Consider the following 24,342-nt stretch of genomic DNA (forward strand, 5'->3'; position numbering starts at 1 on the left):
GAGGTAGGGAGGTGCTGTTCCAGACAAAGTCTTGTTCGTGAGCACCAAGGCCTTGAATTTGATACGTGCGGGTACAGGAAGCCAGCGGAGGGAGACGAAGAGGGGTGTGACGTGTGTACTTTTGGGCCGGTTGAAGACAGGGCGTGCTGCTGCTGCTGCATGTTGAATCATCTGAAGGGGTTCTACGGCGCTGGCTGGGAGACCCGGGAGTAGTGCGCTGCAGTAGTCCAGTTTTGAGATAACTAGAGCCTGGACTAGTAACTAAGATCAGTGAGATAGGGTCTGATATTCTTCATGTTGTACCAAATGAACGTACAGGACCGTGCCGTTGTTCAAATGTAAAGTCTGTAAAGGTGAAGAGGTCATCGAAAGTCACCCCAAGGTTTCTGGCTGTCCCGGCTGGTTGGAGTGTGGTTGAGCCGAGCCGCACGGTGCCGTCGTGGTTGATCGAGGGGCGGGCAGGGACGACGAGCTTAAGGTGGTGTCCCCTCTTCCAGTCTGAGATGTCGGGCAGAGACGCGTGCTGAGAACGGACGGATCTTCAGGCCGGAAGGACGAGTAGAGCCGATTGTCTTCAGCGTAGCCCCGCCCACAAGCACCACGACGTCCTGTTCTTGCTGTTTAAAAAAAAAAATACAATACAAAAACAAATACATTTCCTCAAGAGGTCTTACCAGCCTCAGGAACCTGCCCAGAACATTTAAATCCATGTTTCTGTGGATGTTCTTGCTTCGACTAAACCGATATAAAAGCCAGGCAGGTACAGAATTTCAATATTTGCCCTAGCCTATGTGCAAACGATCAAACACAGAACTCATTCTCAGATGAACTGTAAATACCTGTAGACGAAGCTCCAGTCTTCCGAGCGCTCAAATATTGGCATCACGCAAATGGACCTCAGACTGCTCGGCGACGACTCGTAAGGCGTAAAAAGGAAGCGTGTACTATCTTCTTACATCTGAGAGCGTGCGTTTTCCACCCGTATCGTTCCGCTGACTAACTGGAACACCGTCGCTGCGGTAACGTTATCTCAAAGCGGAAAAAAGAACGCGCTGGAAAAGATAACTTTGGTCTCGCGGCCCGTCCCGTCATCACTTTTCAGAAGAGCGTGATATCAGTAGGTCACGCTCTGATCCTGTGATCCTCTGCTTAAAGAAAATATCTGTAGTTATATCAGCTAATGAGGACTTCCTGTCTGTAATGTATACGCCGATAAAAATGGACAGGTTTTTTTTTTTTTGTAAATCTAGAAAGCTTTAACTTCCGGCCAATCGGCTCGCGGATCGACGGAAGAGCGAGAGAAATCGACACGGAGGACACGGAGTGCTGAGAAAATCTAGCTTTCAATGTCAATAAATGGAGATAGAGGAGCTAACTAATTAGCCCGTTCAGTCAGAAGGCAGAAGCCGTTGTTGTCATGGTTACAGTGTGCAGGAGAGATGGTTTTATTAGAGGATGGAGCGAACGAATGAAAGCAGTACAGTATTCGGGCGTTTTCAGACCTGTAGAGCTGTGCTTTGTTTCGAAATGGGGACTTGAATTGTTAGTGTGACGACTCGGTTCGCTCTCACAAGGCAGCGTTTAAAAGCCTAACAAAATGTGTTTATGAAAGTCACATAGGAGTAAACCGTCCTCTCATTGGTCAGAGTGCACCTGTTTATGTTCTTGTGTTCCGACGGATAAACAGCAGTTCCGCAAGCTTACTGTGGCTTCCTTTTAACTGTACTTATAATTCATCTCATTTATACTCCTACTACTCCTCCTCCTACTACTACTACTACTACTACTACTCTTCCTACTACTACTACTCCTACTACTACTACAACTACTCCTACTACTACTCCTCCTCTTCCTACTACTACTCCTACTACTACTACTACTCCTCCTCCTCCTACTACTACTACTACTACTACTACTCTTCCTACTACTACTACTCCTACTACTACTACAACTACTCCTACTACTACTCCTCCTCTTCCTACTACTACTCCTACTACTACTACTACTCCTCCTCCTCCTACTACTACTACTACTACTACTACTCTTCCTACTACTACTCCTACTACTACTACTACTCCTCCTCCTACTACTACTACTACTACTACTACTCCTCCTCTTCCTACTACTACTCCTACTACTACTACTACTCCTCCTCCTACTACTACTACTACTACTACTACTCTTCCTACTACTACTACTCCTACTACTACTACTACTCCTCCTCCTACTACTACTACTACTACTACTACTCTTCCTACTACTACTCCTACTACTACTACTACTCCTCCTCCTACTACAACTACTCCTACTACTACTCCTCCTCTTCCTACTACTACTCCTACTACTACTACTACTCCTCCTCCTACTACTACTACTACTACTACTACTCTTCCTACTACTACTACTCCTACTACTACTACAACTACTCCTACTACTACTCCTACTACTACTACTACTCCTCCTCCTACTACTACTACTACTACTACTACTCTTCCTACTACTACTACTCCTACTACTACTACAACTACTCCTACTACTACTCCTACTACTACTACTACTCCTCCTCCTACTACTACTACTACTACTACTACTCTTCCTACTACTACTACTACTACTCTTCCTACTACTACTACGACTACTCCTACTACTACTCCTCCTCTTCCTACTACTACTACTACTACTACAACTACTCCTACTCCTCCTCCTACTACTTTTCCTCCTCTTCCTACTACTCCTCCTCCTACTAATACTACTCCTCCTACTACTAGGACTATTCCTCCGACTACCCCTACTACTACTCCTCGTCCTACTCTTCTTCCTCCTCCTCCTCCTACTACTACTACTTTTCCTCCTCCTATTACTACTACTACTCCTCCTCCTACTACTCCTACTCCTACTACTACTACTACTACTACTACTCTTCCTCCTCCTCCTACTACCACTACTACTACTCCTCCTCACATAGTTCTCTCATTGGTCAGAGTGCACCTGTTTATGTTCTTGGGTTCTGGCGGATAAACAGCAGTTCCGTAAGCTTACTGTGGCTTCCTTTTAACTGTACTTATTATAATTCATCTCATTTATACTCCTACTACTCCTCCTCCTCCTCCGACTACTACTCCTCCTCCTCCTACTCTTCTTCCTCCTCCTTCTCTTCCTACTACTACTACTTCTACTACTCTTCTTCCTCCTCCTACTACTCCTCCTCCTACTACTTTTCCTCCTCCTCCTACTAGTACTTCTCCTATTACTACTCTTCCTCCTACTACTCCTCCTCCTACTACTACTACTACTACTACTTTTCCTCCTCCTCCTACTAGTACTCCTCCTATTACTACTACTACTCCTACTACTACTACTCCTCCTCCTACTACTACTACTTTTCCTCCTCCTATTACTACTACTACTCCTCCTACTACTCTTCCTCCTCCTCCTCCTCCTCCTCCTACTACTACTACTACTCTTCCTCCTCCTCCTACTACTACTACTCTTCCTGCTCCTCCTCCTCCTCCTCCAACTACTACTAATACTCCTCCTCACATAGGAGTAAACCATTCTCTCATTGGTCAGAGTGCACCTGTTTAGGTTCTTGGGTTCTGGCGGATAAACAGCAGTTCCGTAAGCTTACTGTGGCTTCCTTTTAACTGTACTTATTATAATTCTTCTCATTTATACTCCTCCTCCTCCTCCTCCTCCTACTACTACTCCTACTACTACTCCTACTACTACTACTCCTACTACTACTCCTACTACTCCTCCGACTACTACTACTCCTCCTCCTACTACTACTACTCCTACTACTACTCCTACTACTCCTCCGACTACTACTACTCCTCCTCCTACTACTACTACTACTCCTACTACTCCTCCTCCTACTACTACTACTACTCCTACTACTCCTCCGACTACTACTACTCCTCCTCCTACTACTACTACTCCTACTACTACTACTCCTACTACTACTCCTACTACTCCTCCGACTACTACTACTCCTCCTCCTACTCCTACTACTACTCCTACTACTCCTACTCCTACTACTACTCCTACTACTCCTCCGACTACTACTACTCCTCCTCCTACTACTACTACTCCTACTACTACTCCTACTACTCCTCCGACTACTACTACTCCTCCTCCTACTACTACTACTCCTACTACTACTCCTACTACTCCTCCGACTACTACTACTCCTCCTCCTACTACTACTACTCCTCCTCCTACTACTACTACTCCTACTACTACTCCTACTACTCCTCCGACTACTACTACTCCTCCTCCTACTACTACTACTCCTACTACTACTCCTACTACTCCTCCGACTACTACTACTCCTCCTCCTACTACTACTCCTCCTACTACTACTCCTACTACTACTCCTACTACTCCTCCGACTACTACTACTCCTCCTCCTACTACTACTACTCCTACTACTCCTCCGACTACTACTACTCCTCCGACTACTACTACTCCTCCTCCAACTACTACTACTACTCCTCCTCCTACTACTACTACTCCTCCTCCTCCTCAGACTACTACTCCTACTACTCTTCCTCCTTCTCCTCCTATTACTACTACTAGTCCTCCTCCTACTACTCCTCCTCCTCCTACTACTACTCCTCCTCCTCCTACTACTACTACTACTACTCCTCCTACTACTACTACTACTCTTCCTCCTACTACTACTACTACTACTGCTACTCTTCCTCCTGCTACTACCACTACTCCTCCTCCTACTACTACTACTCCTCCTCCTACTACTACTACTCCTCCTCCTACTACTACTACTACTCTTCCTCCTACTACTACTACTACTACTGCTACTCTTCCTCCTGCTACTACTACTACTCCTCCTCCTACTACTACTACTCCTCCTCCTCCTACTACTACTACTACTCTTCCTCCTACTACTACTACTACTACTACTACTACTGCTACTCTTCCTCCTTCTACTACTACTCCTCCTCCTCCTCCTCCTACTCTTCCTCCTCCTCCTCCTCCTCCTCCTACTACTCCTCCTCCTCAACACAAGTGGCACCTCTATCCTTTATTTTTTTTGTAAGGGATAAAACATGTCGTGCTGTTACAGGAAAATGATTTTAAAAATGTTGTGATGAAGCAGAGTTCCCGTCTCAAACCACAGCAATTTACTGTTGATTACAGTTTTTATTTATTAAAAATGACACGCCATACTTTCTATCTGTTTATAGTTACACTTAATGCTAAAAACCCCGTTAGGTCTCACTTACGTAATAGCATCTATGAACATCCTTTCCCTCACTTTCTCTCGGAGTTAATCAGACGGAGACACCGCAGCTTGGCAGCTTTACCTCTGACTGTTACAAAGCGCTGACACTGGAGACTCCTTCCATAAACGGTACATATAACCTCTTCGTACAGTAAACCTGTGAGCAAACCGTCGCTATGGAAACGATAACGTATTAGAGTGATAACGAGCTCATTAATATAAACCTGCATTACTGTCAGAGCTGCTGTTGCAGAAAATTAACCAAGACCTTCTGACCAATCAGAATCCAGAATTCAAGAGCGCCGTGAAATGAAAACCAAACACTAGCTGACGTTCTAGCTACCAGTTATCCGCTAGCCACGCTACACTAGTTTTTAATTGAAAGGCGTGAACGTAACAGCGTAACCTGTTAGAAAACGATGGAGGATACGTGAGCGCTAAACGCTCATCTTTAACCGTGGAATCCACAAGCATGTTTTTCGGTGGTTTTTTTTTTCAGTCGTGTTGCCATAGATATGTTGTACGCTGGAACATAAAAGTTGATCATTTCCTGTAGCCGCCGTGAACAAACCACATGGATGTAAATCAGGAGAACCTTTCCGCTTTTGTTTCTGCGAATTTTGAGAACAAGACCCGTCAGGCTGAACGAAGGGGAAGAAACATTCAACGTTCAATCAGCTTAGAGCGAGCAGGAATCAAAGATGTAGCTAATAAATTCATCGTTACGTCTCGACCCATTCACACAGCCACTTAAATCTCCACATTCAGCCGTAATCTCGTCGTTATGTAACGCATTGTGTCGAGGATTTTCGTGCTACGTAGCTGGTTTGGCACCTTTTTTTTGTTCTCCCACACACTCGCATACTCGTTCTTTTTTTTTTTCTCTCTCACACACACGCACATCATCATCATCATCATCATCATCTTCATCATCATCTTCAACACGATCCACCTCCGCACCGCACACTTCGAATCAGCCATGAGCACGTTAGGACACTTCCGGATTGCCTTTTTGTAATTGTAATGCACAGGCACTGTGATTTTAACCATACCCTCTCTCTCCCTCTCTTTCTCTCTCTCTCTCCTTCCCTCTCTCTCCCTCTCTCTCCCTCCCTCTCTCTCTCTCTCTCTCTCTCTCCCTCTCTCTTTCGCCCTCTCTCTCTCTCTCTCTCCCTCTCTCTTTCGCCCTCTCTCTCTCTCTCTCCCTCTCTCTTTCTCCCTCTCTCTCTCTCTCTCTCCCTCTCTCTTTCTCCCTCTCTCTCTCTCTCTCTCTCTCCCTCTCTCCCTCTCTCTCCCTCTCTCTCTCTCTCTCCCTCTCTCTCTCTCTCTCCCTCTCTCTTTCTGCAGGTCTACGCATAACGAGATGGAGAAGAACAGGTACGCCCACTTGACCCCACTGGTATCCGCGTCCCTCAGTTAAAGGAGCATTATTTTACTCTTTTTTTTTTTTTTTTTTTTTTTGGTCCACCCCCCATGTGCACAAAGCTCCGCCCAGAGAACCTTTGATGGCTCCTAGAGTCGTCCTGCACAGCTAACCGAGTATATTTTAACGTGTCTGTATGTTGGTTAAAGGTAAGAAGTCCTGCCGTGTTTACCGCTGATGCCGTGAGCCGCCATTTTGATTCGACGTCACTCGAGATGTAGTTGATGGGGTGTTTTTTGTTTTTGTGATGATCTTTGTTCGATTCCAGCATCAGTAGAACACGTATTATCACATACATTTCTCGTCGTTTAGTTTCATCAAATCAGAGAGGAGTTATTTGCACGCAGCGTAATTATCTGGCTGCGCTGGGCGCGTGCCGGTTTCAGCCATGGTTTTTTTGTTTTTTTTTTTCTTTCTGAGCAGACCAAGATGGGGGTGGAGCGAAAGGACATTGGGGAGTGTCTATAGAAAGAGGCACGCGTAGCCCGAAACAAGCATTCCGGCATTTTCTCAGCCACATAATCCACTTGTGCTGAGGCCTCGAAGCTTAAAACGTTTTTTTAACGTTGACATATTTCCCTGGTTTGTACTAGTAAGAATTATTTATTTATTTATTTTTACATCTAGATTACATTTTTTTTTCATCTAAAATTTATTAAAACGACCTGTTAATTCTCGGTAATCCCGTTCAAATTTGTGTCACCGTTTTACATGTTCTGGTTCTGTCTATTTTTGTGTTTATATCCATTTATAGCTCCGTTTTTATCGCTGCAGAACATTCGTTCCTGTTCTCACACCAGTTCGTACTCATTTGAGGCGACCTTTAATGTTTTGTGGTTCTTTAAGCTAAGCCGGGTCTCTCTCTCTCTCTCTCACACACACACACACACACACACACACAAATCCCGCTCAGCTTGCAGACGGCGTTGAATAATACATTTTAGCCGAGCTCAGCAGTGCGAGCACGAGCGAGCAGGCCGTCTGAAACTCCTGTGGAAACCCTTAACGCCGTCGGGTCTCAGACGGGCCCAGATACTCCTCCCTCTGCAGACATTCAACACCGCAGGGTCCCTCGGCTACGCCGCACCGCTTCACCGTTCACATTGAAAGATCTGCGTTTTGTCCTGAATTGACTCAGAGTGGTACGTAGCAGTAAGTAGGTCAAAATTATGTTTTTTTTTTTTGTTTTTTTAAATGTGTTGAGACAGCAAAGGTGCGACTCCTATCGTCTTTAACGTCTTGCGTTCATCGTAAGTTGATCTACTCGTCAGTTTCTATTTACATTTATCCATCCAGCAGATGTTTTTGTCTGAAGCCGTTTTTAAACTCGCAGCCCTTCAGGTCATCAGTACGCCACGTCTGAGTCAAGCACCGAGTCTTATTATTTTGCGCCGTAATTAATTATTGAGTCGGTTTAGAAACAGAATCGCACTCCATCACCGGACGTCGTGCGGCTCTGTCGTGTTTTATCACTTTTCGCTACAAACTCTTCCAGAATCCGTTGGGTTATACGTACACGTGTGCGTATAATTAGGCTGCAGGTCTATTAATCGTCAAACTTTTTATACGTTCCGATCGATTGTCGCTGTTCCGTCTAGGCCGTGCGGGTCTTCTGATGACTCTCCCTTGCAGAAAGGCTCAAACGAGCGCTAACGGCTGACGCAAAAATGCGTGTGAAATTAAAATGTCGGTCCGTTCCGGTAACCGACGGAGGATGTGTCGGAGAAGTGCAGTCACAGGTGATAAACAGCGCTGACACTGGAGACTCCTTCCTTAAATTCCTTACAGAAAACGTCACCATATCAACAATTACACGGTGTTTTTTTTTTTTTTTTTTAGTCCGATTATGCGGAGCGTACATGAACGAGCTGTTACTATAGAAACGATAACGTGTCTGAACGAGCGCGTTAATATAACCGTCGGAGCTGCTGTTATAGAACATGAAGCAACGCCTTCTGACCAATCAGGATCCAGATCTCAGAGTCTCACTGATATGACTGTCAGTTCTGGTTAAGGAAAAGAGGAGTTCTGTATAATTCAGTGTGTGGGTGAAGAGCAGGCTGTTCTGCTGCTGTGTGAAAGATGAACAGTGGCGTGCGTGTGTGTGTGTGTGTGTGTGTGTGTTTTCGCTTACTGCAGCGCTGCGTCGAAGTCGAATGATGTAACATCTCATCCCAAGAACACCGAGTAGAGAATCCCTCCGTTGTCCTCTACAATCCAGTGTTCTTCACCGACCTTCCCCCATCACGCATTCTGTAGATATTTACCCCACACACACCATCACACACACGTGCACATATACATAAACACACACGAGACACGCGAGCGAAAGCCAGGAGACGCTCAGAGCGGGGGAAATCTTTAACGATTACCCGAGAGGATTGGCAAACAGCCATCGTGTGCTTTCTGCTTGTGCAGAAGGAGTCACTCCGGGGTCGCCCCTCCGGGGTCGCCCCTCCGGGGTCGCCCCTCCGGGGTCGCCCCTCCGGGGTCGCCCCTCCGTTAGACAAGGAGAAAAGAACAGGGGAAGAAAGAGGAGTAACCTTGGGGGTCAGTTCTCCGTTCTCGACTTGTCCATCACGACACGCCGCACCACCACCTGCTCTAAAGCAGCGAGTATGCTCCACTTTTTTACGCTTAAGCTAGGAACAGCGTACAGTACGCGCGACGCTGATTTCGTCATCGGCGGCCACCCGACGCTTCACACACGTGCGTTTAATTATCTTGCACTATTTAGTCAAATAGCGTTTGACTAAATATTTAGCGTTTTCTAGTTCCACAAGGTGGCGACAGTGACCCAGGGCCATTGATTCTCAAGGTAGTGGAAGAAAAAAACGGGAGAGACGGAAGCGAGTGCAGGTTAGAAAGTACCCGCGTTTGTGTAATTCTGGCCTTAAAGAGTATAAGGATTTGTACGTGGGTGCAGAACTTTTTCCTTAGTTTTTTTTTTTTTTTTTTTGCTTATTTTTAAATGATTTAAGTTTGTAAAATAAAATGGCAGAAGATATTATTTCTCAATGCAGACTTTGAACACGGTGTATGTTTTAAACTCTGGGTTAAACGTTCCCGTTCCTACAATCCTGCTGACGTGCTTTTTCTTCGAAGGCGGTACGAAGAGGTGCGGATTCGAAGCGGATCGCAAAGCGACGTACGCCGCGAGTCCGATTTCGAGATTTCGGCGGAGTTATCGCACGGCTCTCGGGGGGCCGGACCCTTTCGAACGCGTCCGAGTTCCGGGGTCCGTTAGACAGCTTGGGCTCAAATCAGCGAGCTCCGCCCACTCTCCGGTCAGTCAACAAGATGTCTCGTGTGCAGAGGTAACTGTGATTAAGTAAGGCAGCTAGCAGGACGTGCGGATGAGAAGTAGGCGGGGCCGTGAATAAAAGACGTCGGCGTTATCGGTTCTTATCGCGTTTTCTAGGCGACGGTCAGACATCAGGACTCGGTCTGCCATTATAAATAGACTTTAAGTACACGCAGTCTGTGGCATCAGCTAATGGAGGCCAGGTCGTCGTTTACAGTGCCGACATCATCGTTTACACTCTGAGATAAGCACACACAGGAGTGTGTGTGTGTGTGTGTGTGTGTGTGTGGGGCATTCACATTTGTTTAACAAATAGCAGAGCCCTCCTCGTCGTTATGTCATGGCGGTGCTAGCGAGCTCCGAGGTTGTGTAATCCGACTCCACTGCCCTTTGGACCAGCTCACCACTCCAAGGGCTGAAAGAAGAGCGTCCTGCCACAGACGTGACCTCTGAGAGTGTGTGTGTGTGTGTGTGTGTGTGTGTGTGTACATTGGTCCAGCAGAGACAGGCATATGTTGTTCTTGTCTACTCGCTGTTTGCACAATACTGACCTTAATAAGAAAAGCTCTCGCGCTCTCTCTCTCTCTCTCTCTCTCTGTGTGTGTGTGTGTGTGTGTGTGTGTGTGTGTGTGTGTGTGTGTGTGTGTGTGTGTGCCTCTCTCTTACATTGTCTCTCTCTCTCTCTCTCTCTGTTTTTCTCTCTGTCACTGTCTTGTATGCGCTGTCTCCCTGTTTCATGCTGTCTCTCTCGCTCTGTCTTTTTCTGTCTCTCTGTCACTTGGCTCTCTTTTGCACAATCTCTCTCTCACTCAATTCAATCCTCTCTCATTTTCTCTGTCTCGTTCTCTCTCTTTCTCTCTCTCGATCTCTTTTTCTCTGTGTGTGTGTCTCTCACTCTCTCTTGCTCTGTCTCTCTCCCACTAATCTATCTTCTTCTGGATGTCTCTCCGTGTGTTTCTCTCTCTTCTCTCTTTCCCTGTCTGTCTCTCTCGATCCGTGTCTCTCTGTCTCTCTTACTGTCTTTTTCTGTCTCTCTTGCTTGCACTCTCTTTCTCACTCTGTCTGTCTCTCTCTCTCATTCTCTCTCTTTTCTCTGTGTCTCTCTCACTCTCTCTTGCTCTGTCTGTCTTTCCGTCTCGTTCTGGACGACTCTCTCTGTGTGTCTTTTTTTTTTTATCTTTCTCTCACTCTCTCTTACTGTCTTTTTCTGTCTTTGTTGCTTGTGCGTTCTGTCTCTCTCTCTGTCTCTCTCTCTCTCTCTCTCTCTCACTTAGGTTCAAGTCACGTTATTCTCGTGAATTGTAGTTAACCAAATATTAAGCAGAGTAACACACTCCACTCCAGACCATGCTTATATACAAAAATAATGGCCCCCCTCCCCACTACACGGCTTGGATTATTTTTGGATATGTGTACAGTCTGGAGTGTGTTATTACATATCGCGTACAGCCTAGTCTCCGGTGCCCAGACCACCAGAGAGTCCACTCCAGAGTATGAAGCTGAGAAAGTGGGGCACAAAATGATTTAAAATATAATACAGACGTGTTCAAGAGCGAAACCTGTAAAGAGCCTGTCGGTCAAATAACCAGTGAATCCGGCTTTTACTTTAGATCTCACTTTACTTTCGATAATTGTTCGCAAATGAAATGCGTTACAGTAAATATTACGAATATATAGTGTGTGTGTGTGTGTGTGTGTGTGATCTCCAACTCCTAACGAATAGACTTTAACGGAACTTTTTCTGCCAGCAAAAGCGTGATGTTCGTCGTTCCTCCTTGGGCGGATTTGATGAAAGTCTCTGTGTCCGTAAGCGCAGCCTAAAGAGTGCGAACACGAGCGTTTACACAACAAGGAGTTTCTCAGGTGCTCCGGAAGCCCAGGTGTAGTACAACCAGAGACAGCTTTACTTCCTGTGCCAAAGTTCCAAGGAAGTATTGTTTTGGGTTTTGTTTTTTTTTTTTGGCTCTAGTTTCAGGACGTGTTTAAATGCCGAGTGAATAAATAACCCTCTTACTATTCCTAAAGCTCCTTCCAAATCCTGCAGCGCCGGCGTCGGTTCATTTCATTCCCCACAACAGCTGCTCCGACGGTAGCGCGGGTCTACACGGTGATTATTTGTCGTTTCCATAGCAACAGCTCATCCACAGGGAGCTAAATATAAACCAACGTCCGTATCTGCGTGAAGCCGCGTCGCGCCGACGTCTGTCGCTAAGAGCGCCGCGTAAACAGAACTCGAAGAATCGGACCCGTTCGCCCGACGCGATACGTAATCAAAGCCGTTTTTTAAAAAAAATAATAAACGAATGAAAAGACGTGCAGGAATGAGAGCGTGCGCCCGTCGATACGGCGAAGTTTTCCCGAAGTACGCAGACGTTTACGTAGGGGTTTGTTTATGGAAGGAGTCTCCAGGGCAGGTCGGAGGTAAAGCTGTAACTAAGGAAGTTTTTTATTATTATTATTATTATTATTTTTAATCTCCTTATCAACCTCAAAAGAGAGAAGAGCGTATGGAAGAACTTGGTTCCATGGCATTAAATGTAACTATAAACGGATAGAAAGTATCACGTGACGTCATTTTATTAATTGTAATTTGCAATCGCTGACGAATTTAAGTTGATATTTGATGAGAAACGTACGTGTGTGTGTGTGTGTGTACAGTCAGGTCCATAAGTATGTGGACAGCGATAGAGTTTTGGTGGTTTAGCCTCTGTACACCAGCACAGTGGATTTGAAACGACGCAGCGAAGACTTTCCCGCTTTAATTGAAGGGCTTTAACGAAAATAGGAATTACAGCCATTTTCACCGGCTCAAAAGTATTCGGACGATCGACCGATGCGCAGTTTGTGGCCCGTTTCCTCGTCATGTCCTGACAGATTTAAGCAGATAAAAGGTCTGGAGTTGAATCCAAGGCTGTTCATGGGAGCAAAAATCCGTCATTGCAGCAAAACGTCGCTCTACCAAATATCAACCCGTGGGGGGTGAATACTTATGCAAGCAAGTTATTTCAGGTGGGTTTTTTTTTTGTTGTTTTTAAGTTTAAACATATTTCCCAACATAAGCCCGATGTGACTTTTTACAATAATTGGTTTTGAGTATGTTCGGTGTTCTAAAATAAGGGATTCCAGCGTGTGTAATTCAGTAATACGAGAGCACTCGTCGTGGTTCTGAAGACGTGAAGAACACGTTAACTGTGTAGCACGAACACCAGCTCCAGCTCATTGTGTAGACCTGAAGCAGATGCTTCATTATAGTAATTTATGCGTTTGCTTATTACAGGGACGGAACTATAATCTCACTCAACCTTCCGCTCCGACATGTGATTATCCGCCTGATTATACAACGTTTCAGCACGTTTAACACCAACAACGTGGTCCGTTTGCTCCTGTTTGTTGAGTCCTGTTTATATATATATATATATATATATATATATTTTAAACAGTGGAGGGGTTTGGGGGGCGGGATGGAAGTAGTAAAGAGCTGAAAATTTGGTTGTGATCGTATTGCTTACGTTCAACAAAAAAATGATTTTTTTTTTTTTCATGTTTTTCTGCCAGCTGATAAATTGTTGGAAGCGTTGACACGTTACCGGTCTCATGACTCGTTGCTGAACCGAAACCAAACACGAAACACGTGACTTCTCGTAAACGGGAGACTCTGTCGAGGTTCCACGTGCCAGGGCTGTTGTTTGTATTACAGTGTGTTCTGACACGAGCACACAAAGCAGACAAAGATGAGCGATGCATGAAGATGGGACTCTCTTATTTATTCCACGTTCTGACTATCACATGAGCGGATGTTAATGTTTGTCTAATGTCGTAGACCAATTGGAAGGAGGTATTGACGTGCGTGCTTGGCCGAGGACGCCGTCCTGGATTAAACATGACGATAAAAACGGAGGATTTTAAAATCATACACCGTGTCTCGGTGACAATCCCACGTTTAAGGCAACCGTGAAAAATCAAAATCGCACCAAAAAAAAAAACAAAAACAAACCACTAATAAACTAAAATTATAGCGTGGCACATGGTAACAGCCGATCGTCTTCATCACACCACCCGGTCTCTGATTACCGAAGTGTTTCATTCCCCTTACACCACAGCAGTTCACCAAAGATTACAGTTTTATATTTAATAACAGTGTGTGTGTGTGTGTGTGTGTGTGAACCATCTGAAAGAGAGCTCTGACTTTATTTCCCTCGTACGGAACGTTCGGATCATTTCTGTTGGATTTCCTGTTTATTTCCTGTAATTCACAGTAAATCAGTCCAGCGTGGTCAACCGTTCACAATGAGTATTCTTTTTCTCTCATTTTACATGTCTTGTAGTCTTCCCTTGCTTCTCTCTCTCTCTCTCTCTCTCTCTCTCTCTCTCTCTCTCTCGCTCTCTCTCTCTGTGTCTGTCTGTCTCTGTCTGTATTTAATGCTGTGCTCACAAAGAGCCGCCCACACGAAAATACACACTGATGTTTTTCTGAGCTGGAAAGTACACACACACGCACGCACGCACACACACACACACGCACACAATAGCTAAAAATCAGGCAGGCTAGGTTGTGACCCACGCCTCCGTATATATGTGTGTGTGTGTGTGTGTGTACAGTCACAGGAGTGTGTGCCTTGCGGTTGCATAAGCGGTCACGTGGGCGCGGACACACGCCACGCCCTCAGCAGCTGGGAAAGCCGTCATAGCCGTGTTTAACCCTTCACCGGTCCTGCGTGCGCAGTGTCAGGAATAAAACATACGTTTTAAGCAGTCTTTACCTGAAACGAACACACAGGCCACAGTCTCGGTCTTAAATTTACTAAAAGGAGGCATGGCCTCCGTCTTAGGTTTAGCGAAAGGAGGCGTGGGCTCTGCAGGTCAGATTTAGTGAAAGGAGGCGTGTCCTCTGTGACTGTCAGATTTACACAGTCTCCGTTTTGAACATAGACACACAGACGCCGCTTCGGCCCGTCGCTGCGATAAGTCAACGCGTCCGCCATATTGACCCGGGCGACACCGCCCTATAAACAAATACTTACGCTCTCGATGGTTAGACTCGGGAAATTATCCGTCGTCATAAGGAATTGTGAAAACTCACACCTGTCAAGCATAGATCCGGATCAGATCGATAAATGCCGAGACGTCCCTAACGTAATATCGTTCAGTATACATGAAACGCGGATAAAGTTGGGGGTTTTTTTCATCGTGGAAATGGATTCTTCTGTCTTCAACCTCAATCTTTTAGCTTTTCTTGTGCTCCAGGTCAGAATTCCGTTCGTTTTTAAATACTGAAAAATATCTAAATAGTGCGTGTTTAAGTAATAATAATAATAATAATAATAACTAGCCACGATTTGATGACAAGCTGTTATATCGGGCTTGACTCACCTGCGGAAACACCTTCCCTTCTTCCAGCCACGTCTCACTGCCTGCTCAACTGTCTCTCTTCGGGAAACCTTCAGAGTGAGAGAAGTTAACTGGCCAACTAACTACAGTAAGATTCACAATACGTCAGTCGCTCAGCCGAAAGCAGGAGATGAACGGCGGTTTGGAGATGAACGGCGGTTCGGATGAAAATCTCGATCATCAGTGATTTAGTTTATGATATAAACTGTAATATAACCCAAAACTTATTACTGTTGCCCTAACCAATATGGCGGCGATGTTGACCCACGATCCAGCGGCGTCTAGTTACATGTGTATGGTTTTATCTTACCACTGTGTGTTTTGTCGTGTCGAATCATCTGCTTTAAACGTCTCTTTCAGCTTTGTTTATTGTTAGTAGCGAGACGATCACGGCATTGTTTAAGAAGTAGATACACACCCTGCCAACACACTCACACAGCACTGTTTACTGAAACAACATCCTCCTCATCCGAGATATTCCAAAACCGGATTTCCAGACACCGAGGTCATCTTAAAGATATATATATATATACACACACACACACACACACACACACACACACACACACACAGCAGTATAAAGTAACGTACAGACCACACGCACACAGGGCTAATCCCACACACTGCTCTCACATGCTGCTCATTTAAAGGTCATGTGATCTCAGAGCAGCGCAGGGATTTAGGGAATCCTGGTGAACGCTGTAATGTTGGAGTTTGGAGAGATGATGCGTCAGGTCTCAAACCCTCCTGAGGGAGTAAAAAGCGGATTTCGGGGATAACAAGGGAACGAGAAACTCTGATTAGAACGATTAGCAGGCCACGCCCCCTTCTAACCACACCGCGCTCCCCGAGGCCATGTTTTACACAACCAGGAACAGGTGTTCATCATGAGTGTGTACTTGAAATATGATTATTCTCTCTCTCTCCTCTCCTCTCCCAGGCGGGCGCATTTACGGCTATGTTTGGAACGCTTGAAGTCCCTCGTGCCTCTGGGACCAGACTCCAACCGGCACACCACCCTCAGCCTACTAATGAAGGCCAAGGATCACATCAAGGTGTGTGTGTGAGTGTGTGTGTGTGTGTGTGTGTTTTTCACTGTGACTGCAGACGATCTCTAAACAACCAGGAAAGAAGGATATGGCATGTACACCGAGCCAAGCGCTCATTAAAAAGGCTTAATTTATTTATTTTTCAGTTATATACTTAATTACTTGTTTATCCTGCAGCCGGCTGCCACCGTGATCTCTCAAATGTGCGAGCGCTCAGGAAGCTGGCAACAAGCTTTCACATGAGCTGGCTTTAAAAAGTTTCTCTTTGAAGTTTTATGTGAATTAGAGCACAGGATGTGCGGGAATATAAGGGAGTTATAGATACAGACGGAAGACAAGGTGTAAACTGCACATAATTAAAATAATAATAATACACTCTCACTTTGTTGTTATTCGGCCGGGATAAGGACGTCGTGTTTGCGCCTCGGAGCTCCTCCAGCCCTTAGTTACCTGTCCCCTGTGTCTCTGGAGCTTTAACACAACTTCAACCTGGCCTGCTGAGGGACTCTGGGGTAAAGATGGAGTCACGACGGAGCCAGGCGGTATTTCTCAATCCACATCCGAGCCAGTCGACTGTCCGAGCACAAACGCCACACACGGCTCGTTCAGGACGGATATTACCGTGCGAGGCCATTTCTGCCACGGAGGAAAAAATGGTTTAAACCATTTCTTTTTTTTTTTATTCCTCTTACGCCACAGCAATCTGCCAACAATAACGATTATTGTTTTTTTTTATTATAAGTACGACACCTTCTAACGGTTTCTAATTTATAGTTAAGTTTAAAGTCGTGGAACCTCCATGAAACAAGTTCCGATTGCGTTATAGCAGCTATAAACAGCCAGGAACCCCGACCCCCCCCCCCCCCCCCCCGAGGGAGAGAGAAAAAAAAGGAAAAAAAACATAAACTCCTTAAGATATGGGAACGTTACCGTTACCTCTGACCATTACGAAACGCTGACACTGGAGACTCCTTCAATAAACGTTAAATAAACGTTTATGTGGAGCGTCCGCCGTACAAGTCTCTGTGAACGTGCTGTTGCTATAGAAACGTAGAAAAGATAACGTATTAGAACGAGGGCGCTTTGATAGAAACCTATCAGCGCCACTGTTATAAGAAATGAATCAACGTGTGTGTGTGTGTGTGTGTGTGTGTGTGTGTGTGTGTGTGTGTGTAGAGGTTGGAGGAGAGCGAGAGGAAGGCACAGCACGCAATAGATCAGCTGCAGCGGGAGCGGAGGCACCTGCACAGGCGGCTGGAGCAGCTGGGAGTGGAGCGCACGCGCATGGACAGCACGGGGTCCACCTTCTCTTCAGACAAATCCGACTCTGACCAAGGTACGCACACACACACACACCCTCTCATCACACTACACACTGCGTGCTCTATGCATATATTAACTTATATGTACACAGCCTTGCACACACACACTCGTTCGACACTCGCGCACTTGTTCCGTGAGTAAGTGTGTTCCTATAAACGCCGCGCTCTCGCCTTCAGACACGCGGCCCTCGTCAGCGTGAGCGTAACGCGGCGTTAACGCGTTCACACCAACGCACAGAACATCTCGCTGTAGCGTAGCGTTCATTTCCGGTGGCCTGTCGATTCAGTGTCCTGCTGTTTTTAAAGGTTTTGATTCATGTTTTATTGTTTCATTCGCGCTGAGCGTTCTGGCCTCTCGCTATTTTATTGCTGCGATTTCAAAATAAAATGAATTTCGGTCCTATTTACGCGCGTAACAGTCCGTCCTCTCGTCAGCTTCCTCGAGAGTGAGCGACACGAGGGGACTAAAGCGTAGCGTCGCTCGTCACCGGTGCGCCACGGGTATCTCTTGTACCTTCAACGTCCGTCTTCCGCCTGGGAAAGCGGACAGAGTGTACTTTAGTGTAAACTAACTTAAAATACTAGCGGACGTCTAGCGGACGTCACTAGAGCCGATTTGTAGATTTCGGGAATGAACTCTCGACGGGGTTAGACCAACCGAAGTGGTCAAGTGCGCACTAGAAGCATGAATCGGGATTAGTGTCGATCATCGGGATTCCCCACAGAACATCGTCATCTCGACGTGTTACGTAGCTGCGTCCCTCAAACGTGGCTACGGACTGGGCCGTATCGTAAGATCGATATTATGTCACGGTACACTTTGTTTTTGTTTTTTTTTTTTAATTATTACAAACTGACTGGAAGCAGCGGATGTGAAATGCCGTCAGTAATCGTGATGTGATCTTTTGTGTGTGTGTGTTTGTGTTTGCGGTACAGAAGAGTTGGACGTGGACGTGGACGTGGAGGGTACGGACTACCTGATGGGCGATCTGGAGTGGAGCACCAGCAGCGTGAGCGACTCGGACGAGCGAGGCAGCCTGAGGAGCAGCTGCAGCGACGAGGGCTACTCCAGCCACGTCAGCCTGCGCCGCCTCGCCAACACTCAGGAGAAAACTCTAAGTCTATAAGAGCACACCCACTCCCACCTGACCTCCGTCTCCACCACCTCCACTACTCACTCGCTCGCTCACTCGCTCGCTCGCTCACTCGCTCTATCGATGGATCTCCAGCGCCGGAGCGCGACGACGCGAACTGCACGATCCGACGTACGAAACGTTGCGGAACGAGAGCGCTCGCGTGTTCTCTCGCTCCGTGACGCCTCGTACGTACGATCCAGACCAAAAAACGAAGAACGAACGCCGAGAACGAGGAAAACAACGCAGCCCTCACGTACCCGCGCCTTCACCGTCCAATCAGCCGCAGAGGACGTGAGGTCTCGTCTCGTCGTCCGATCAGATCCTCCCTACCTCGCTTCCGTCCTCTCCTCCTCGTCTCGTCCTCCGACGAAAAGCACGCCGTTCTTATCTTGTCGTACCAGAGAACGTTTCTCATTACCACACCCACTGCCTACGCCGACCCTCCTCCGCCTTCCATCAGTTCACCAATCAGATCAGGACGTTCCAGAAACAGGGCTAGGTCACCTGACCTATCACAGCATGGAATTTTGCACTTATAAGCAGCCTCTCGGTGTGAGCCGGCCCCCTTTGCCGCAGATCCATGAGCGACGTATGATTTTGTTTTGTCTTGTACACCCCCACCCCCCCCCCAACCCCCCCTGAGATCAGCGCCAGAAGGTCGGCTTTTACCAAAGATCACACAGCAGGAATGTTTATTTTTTATTTTTATTTTTTTTATTATTATTTTTTTTCCACCCCCCGTTTTTTTTTTTTTTTTTTTCAGGTCACAAAAAATTTACAGCAGCAACAACATTAAGAAAGGTGTACCATGTCATCGTCGTCATCGTGATCGACTTCTCGCTCCTCTGCTCTCCAGAGGGATCGCAGCTACTCCAGTTCCAGTATCCAGGTGTAGTCTTTAAGCTAGTCTTAAATCCTGCACTGTTACGGCGTCCAACCCCCTCTACAACCACCGACCATCACCACCGACCGCATCCGAGCTGTGGGACGGTTACCTAGCAACGGCGTGACACTATCGCTCGACTGCTGCTGCTGGAGGAGTACAGCGAGACTTTTTTGTTTTCTCTCTCAACCAACCAAACCTGGCTAATATCCGATCTCGGATCTCCGCGCTCGCTCGTCCGCTCGAGGAGCTCGGGATCGGGGCAGACGCGGTCGGGTATTAAGATCCGAGTGTAAGTAACGTCGAGCAAAGACTTCGCGAGGAGACGACGTCGGGATGTTTCGGTTCGCTGCTGCTGATGACGTGGAACCTGGATATTTCTTTTATTTCTCTTCTTTTTTTTTTTTTCTTTTCTTTTTTTTTTTTAATACACGAAAACTGTAAACTGTCGACGTGAGGAACGTATCGCATCGCAGCATGAGATTGTCGCGGGACTGACAGTTGAATTCGGGTCGTTCCATCTCTTCCTCTCTGGGCTAAGGACAGTGGTGCGGATGTGTTTTGTGGGGTTGTTTTTTTTTTAATTTTTTTATTTGTGCATGTGTTTTGTTCCATCCCCGCCCAAAAAAAAAAAAAAAAAAAAAAAAAAGAGTAAATAAGGATGTAAGCACATTCCACTACCAAACAGGAAGTCAGGCAGAATTATAATAATAATAATAATAATAATAATAATAATAATAATAATAATAAAGTGCTTGGAATTATGGGAAGGCGACAAAAAAAGAGCTTTGGTTTTAACAGGGTGCACGAGTGTGTGTGCGCGCTCTCGTGTGAGTGCGAACGTGATCGCACGCCCGCACGCCCGCCCGCCCGCCCGCCCGCCGTCCTTCTCCGCCAAGACGCCGAAACTGTTTATCTTTTCAACGCCGTGTTGTTTTATGTATATAGTTTACAGAAATATATCTATCTATACATCTATACACATCACAAAGTATTTATTTAATCCAAATATATGTCACAGATGAAATATATAAGTTTATAAAACAAACAAACAAACAAACAAAAAAAAAGAGAAGAGTCTATTTAAAGTCGTAGTTTCCTTAGTGGTTTCAGTTATCCCAGAGGGTTTTATTTTTATTTTTATTATTATTATTTTTTTAATCTAAACGTGTCGTTTTATTTGCACAGATTATCTCCAGCGTACGTATATGGACATTTTAGAGCTCTGTTGTATTTAGGCTATATCTGTGTACATCCTGATATGACCTTGTGCTGTTCGACGTGTTCAATTCTTTCATTTCGTTTGCTTTTATGAAAAATTTATCTTCTAAATATTAAAAAAAAAAATTTGAAAATTATATATATATATATATATAGAGAGAGAGAGAAATGAATGTGTGTAAAATTGTAATAAAATGGAAGAAACGTGAGTAAAGGGAAAGTCTGTAGAAGTCGTAGTGATGGTAGTCAGGGAAAAAGCACGTCGCGTGACACGGAAACGAATCGAACGTACGTGACGAGCGTGAAGCTTGGCAGTCGTCTGAATGTAGATGTAGATTTTATTTATTTTTTATTAGCGCAGCTCAAAGACGAGACACAGACCACGGAAAACCTTAGCTGCCTGAAGGAAACGCACCAAATAAAAAATTTTAACAGATAAAATAAAAATAAAAAAAAACCCCATAAATGTAGGATTGTTTAATATGTGGAATTTTTTTAATCACTTTGAAAATCAACCTCCTCCCTCCCACCTCCTCCTCCCCCCCCAAAAAAAAATTTTAAGTAGAAAAAAAAAATAATAAATAAGCGCGGCGCGATTGCGACGTGGCGCCAGTACGAGGCGTGATGGTCAGACTGGGATGGGGTTTGTGTTTTTGCTCATGTGTGTGTCTGCGTGTGGGGGGTCACTGTCTACAGACGGAGAGAAAGGGTTTCGGGACGAGGGTCCCGTTCTGGTTCCTGCGGTGTCGGGTTCTTCGAAGCTGTTTATACGGATATGCTTTTGTCTTGTTTTTATTAGTTTATGAGTAAAGTCCATTTCCTTCACAACGTGTCTAAGAACTGGTGTAATAATAGTGGTTCTACACACACACACACACACACACACACACACACACACACACACACACACATTTAAATCCACCCTGCCTTTTGATGACTCCTTTGTCCTTTTATTGTACTTTATTCGTGAAGATTCGTGTGAGCGTTTCGTCTCTCTGCCCTCCTTCAACACCAGCGCAGAGAGGAAATATATATATATATCACTCTGGAACATTCTGTGAAAGACTTTATATATAAATAAATAAATAAAAAAAGGGCGCGTTTGAGTAACGCAGGTTTTTACACCCATCTGTGCAGATTCGCGAATCATAATCATTAGCTGAAATGCACAGCATTTGCACAAACGCCCTGCGCGGCTCGAGCGCGTCCCGGGTGCTGACACACACTCGTGGTTTTGCTCGAGAACAAACCCCGCCCTCCATCCTCTTTTTTTTTTTTTTTTTCTTTCTTCTTTTATCTCCCCCGTCCACTTTGAAATCCTGTGCCACCTTCAACCCTGCAGCTATCGTCCAGGAGTCGTGATGGATGTTTGCACTCCTTTTCGATGTGTACACGTACGGGGTGTCGTGAACTCTTTAATACCAAAATGGCTAAAGCCTTAACGACGTACGGACATTTCGGAAAAAGTAAAAAAAAAAAAAAACGATGTATGTACGATCTGTTTTTTTTTTTTTTTTTTTTTGTGTTTTCTTTTTTGGAAAGCAAACCCATCGCAAAGTTCATTCCCACTGATCGTGACTGTGTCCTCAGGTGTGTTCTTCTACTAACCAGACACACACTTTAAAAATAAATCAATAAAAAAGCTACTGCCTCTAGGACAGCTACATGTCTGTTTTTGTTCGATTTTGCGTTCGATCGAATGTCAAAACGGGACGTTTTTATGCCGTTACTTTGTTTGAAACGACAACAAAATAGAAAACGCGGGCTGTTTGGATGTTGCCTACTCACTTGTGGTCAAAAAACGAATGGAGAATCAAAACATCAGCAACAATATGTACATGTATTGAGTTTGTTACTCTTTGCTAGTAACATCTGAAATAAAAAATTCAACAAAACACCACAGATTTTACTTGTTGTTCTGTTTGGATGGTTGGTTCTTTTGGGTCTCGTTTTAGTAACGGAATTTTACACTAAAATGTAAATCAGGGTCTGTTCGAGAAAACTCATATTAAGGATTTTTTTTCCGAATTCCTGAAATATTCATTTATCTTTTTTTAACCGCACTGAATGCTCGGAAATAATCGGTTACCTAGCAACTCCCAGCTAGGGGGTCTCCGTTCTACGTAGCTCGAACAGCAGATATTTGAGTTGCGTTTAATCGGAAATAGCGTTTAAATCTGTCACTGCGAATGCAGCCTTTAATACACTGGAAAAGTGTAATACACTCTGCCTACGTTTTACGTTTTGTCCTAGGTTCTTTTGAACGTCCGTGGAATAAAATATCAGATGCCACGAGTGAACCTTCTGCCGTCATTTACACATTTGAATGACGATGTAATTCGGAGCAATGTGAAAACATGAAATTAAAAATGACCTTATATGGTCATGGGTGTTGTGTCGACTCAGGACAGCTGGTATTCGCTGCTATTGTCGAGCGACCGTTTGACGCCGAACACAACACCTTCGCGTGTTCGCTGTGCGCAGGCTAACGGTCGAGAGGCGGGAATTCGGCCGATGTTTGCTGGGAGCCTTTTTATAACCGGCCAATCGGTGTGCGAGAAGGCGGGACTTACGGAGAGGGGTTAATGCAATGCAAACACGTGCACACGTGATGCAGTATTAGACCATAAACACATCATAATGAAACTAAAGCTGAAATCCCACACGTTTACTCAAATTTAGATGCTTTTTTTAAGGTCTGAAAAAGAGGACATGTCCGGGGAAATAGAGGGCGTACGGTCCCCCTAACAAAAGCGTTTCAGAGAACAATTTGTGTTCATTTCTACCAAATTAACTTTGTGCAAAATTTATTGCCGTGTGCACCAGATGGTTGCTCACGTGAGCCACGACTGGCGAGAGAGAACCAGAACTATACACTAGACTTACGTCCAAACGTTCATTTCTTTGGTTTTAAATGAAAAAAAAAAATGAATCCTGGTAGTATTCCCATTTTTTTACAAAATGTACCAGTAATCTGATCACTTTGTTTTTTGATGTAACTGTATGACGGATTACAGCTACCAGTCTTTTGTATCCTGATTACGTAATGCCGTTACGTGTATTCCGTTACTCCCCAAGCCTGCACAGGTTTTTATTAATGCGCTCGTTCTAATACGTTATCGTTTCTATAGTAACCGCTCATTCACAAGTTTTCTGTAAGGAGATGTTTATTTAACCTGCATGGAAGGAGTCTCCAGTGTCAGTGCTTTGTAACGGTCAGAGGTAAAGCTGTAACTCAGCTCTTTCACTTGTTAGAGATGAGGAATCTCAGATTACGTCCTTCAGTCCTCCGTCAGCCTTTCAGCCTTTTAACTCTTAGTTCTGTGCTATGAGCGAGAAAGTGTGATTGACAGTATTCAGGCCTGGAGAGT

The 24,342-nt window shown here is 45.2% G+C and overlaps 1 protein-coding gene across 2 annotated transcripts in view; it reads left to right on the forward strand.

The window, feature by feature from the left end:
- The window catches only part of mxd1 (MAX dimerization protein 1), a 35,516-nt gene extending 12,655 nt beyond the window's left edge, over nt 1-22,861 (forward strand). The window contains exons 3-6 of one of the 2 annotated variants that reach the window (XM_053654270.1): nt 6,593-6,622; nt 16,301-16,415; nt 17,586-17,745; nt 18,668-22,861. In XM_053654270.1, coding sequence (XP_053510245.1) covers nt 6,593-6,622; nt 16,301-16,415; nt 17,586-17,745; nt 18,668-18,858 — 496 coding nt within the window. In that variant the 3' untranslated portion in view covers nt 18,859-22,861. The remainder of the gene's footprint in view (nt 1-6,592; nt 6,623-16,300; nt 16,416-17,585; nt 17,746-18,667) is intronic. The other variant, XM_053654272.1, reaches the window with a different exon arrangement.
- The last annotated feature ends 1,481 nt before the right edge of the window (nt 22,862-24,342 follow it).

The sequence above is a fragment of the Ictalurus furcatus genome, chromosome 22, assembly GCF_023375685.1.
Source record: "Ictalurus furcatus strain D&B chromosome 22, Billie_1.0, whole genome shotgun sequence".
Taxonomy (NCBI): Eukaryota; Metazoa; Chordata; class Actinopteri; order Siluriformes; family Ictaluridae; genus Ictalurus; species Ictalurus furcatus.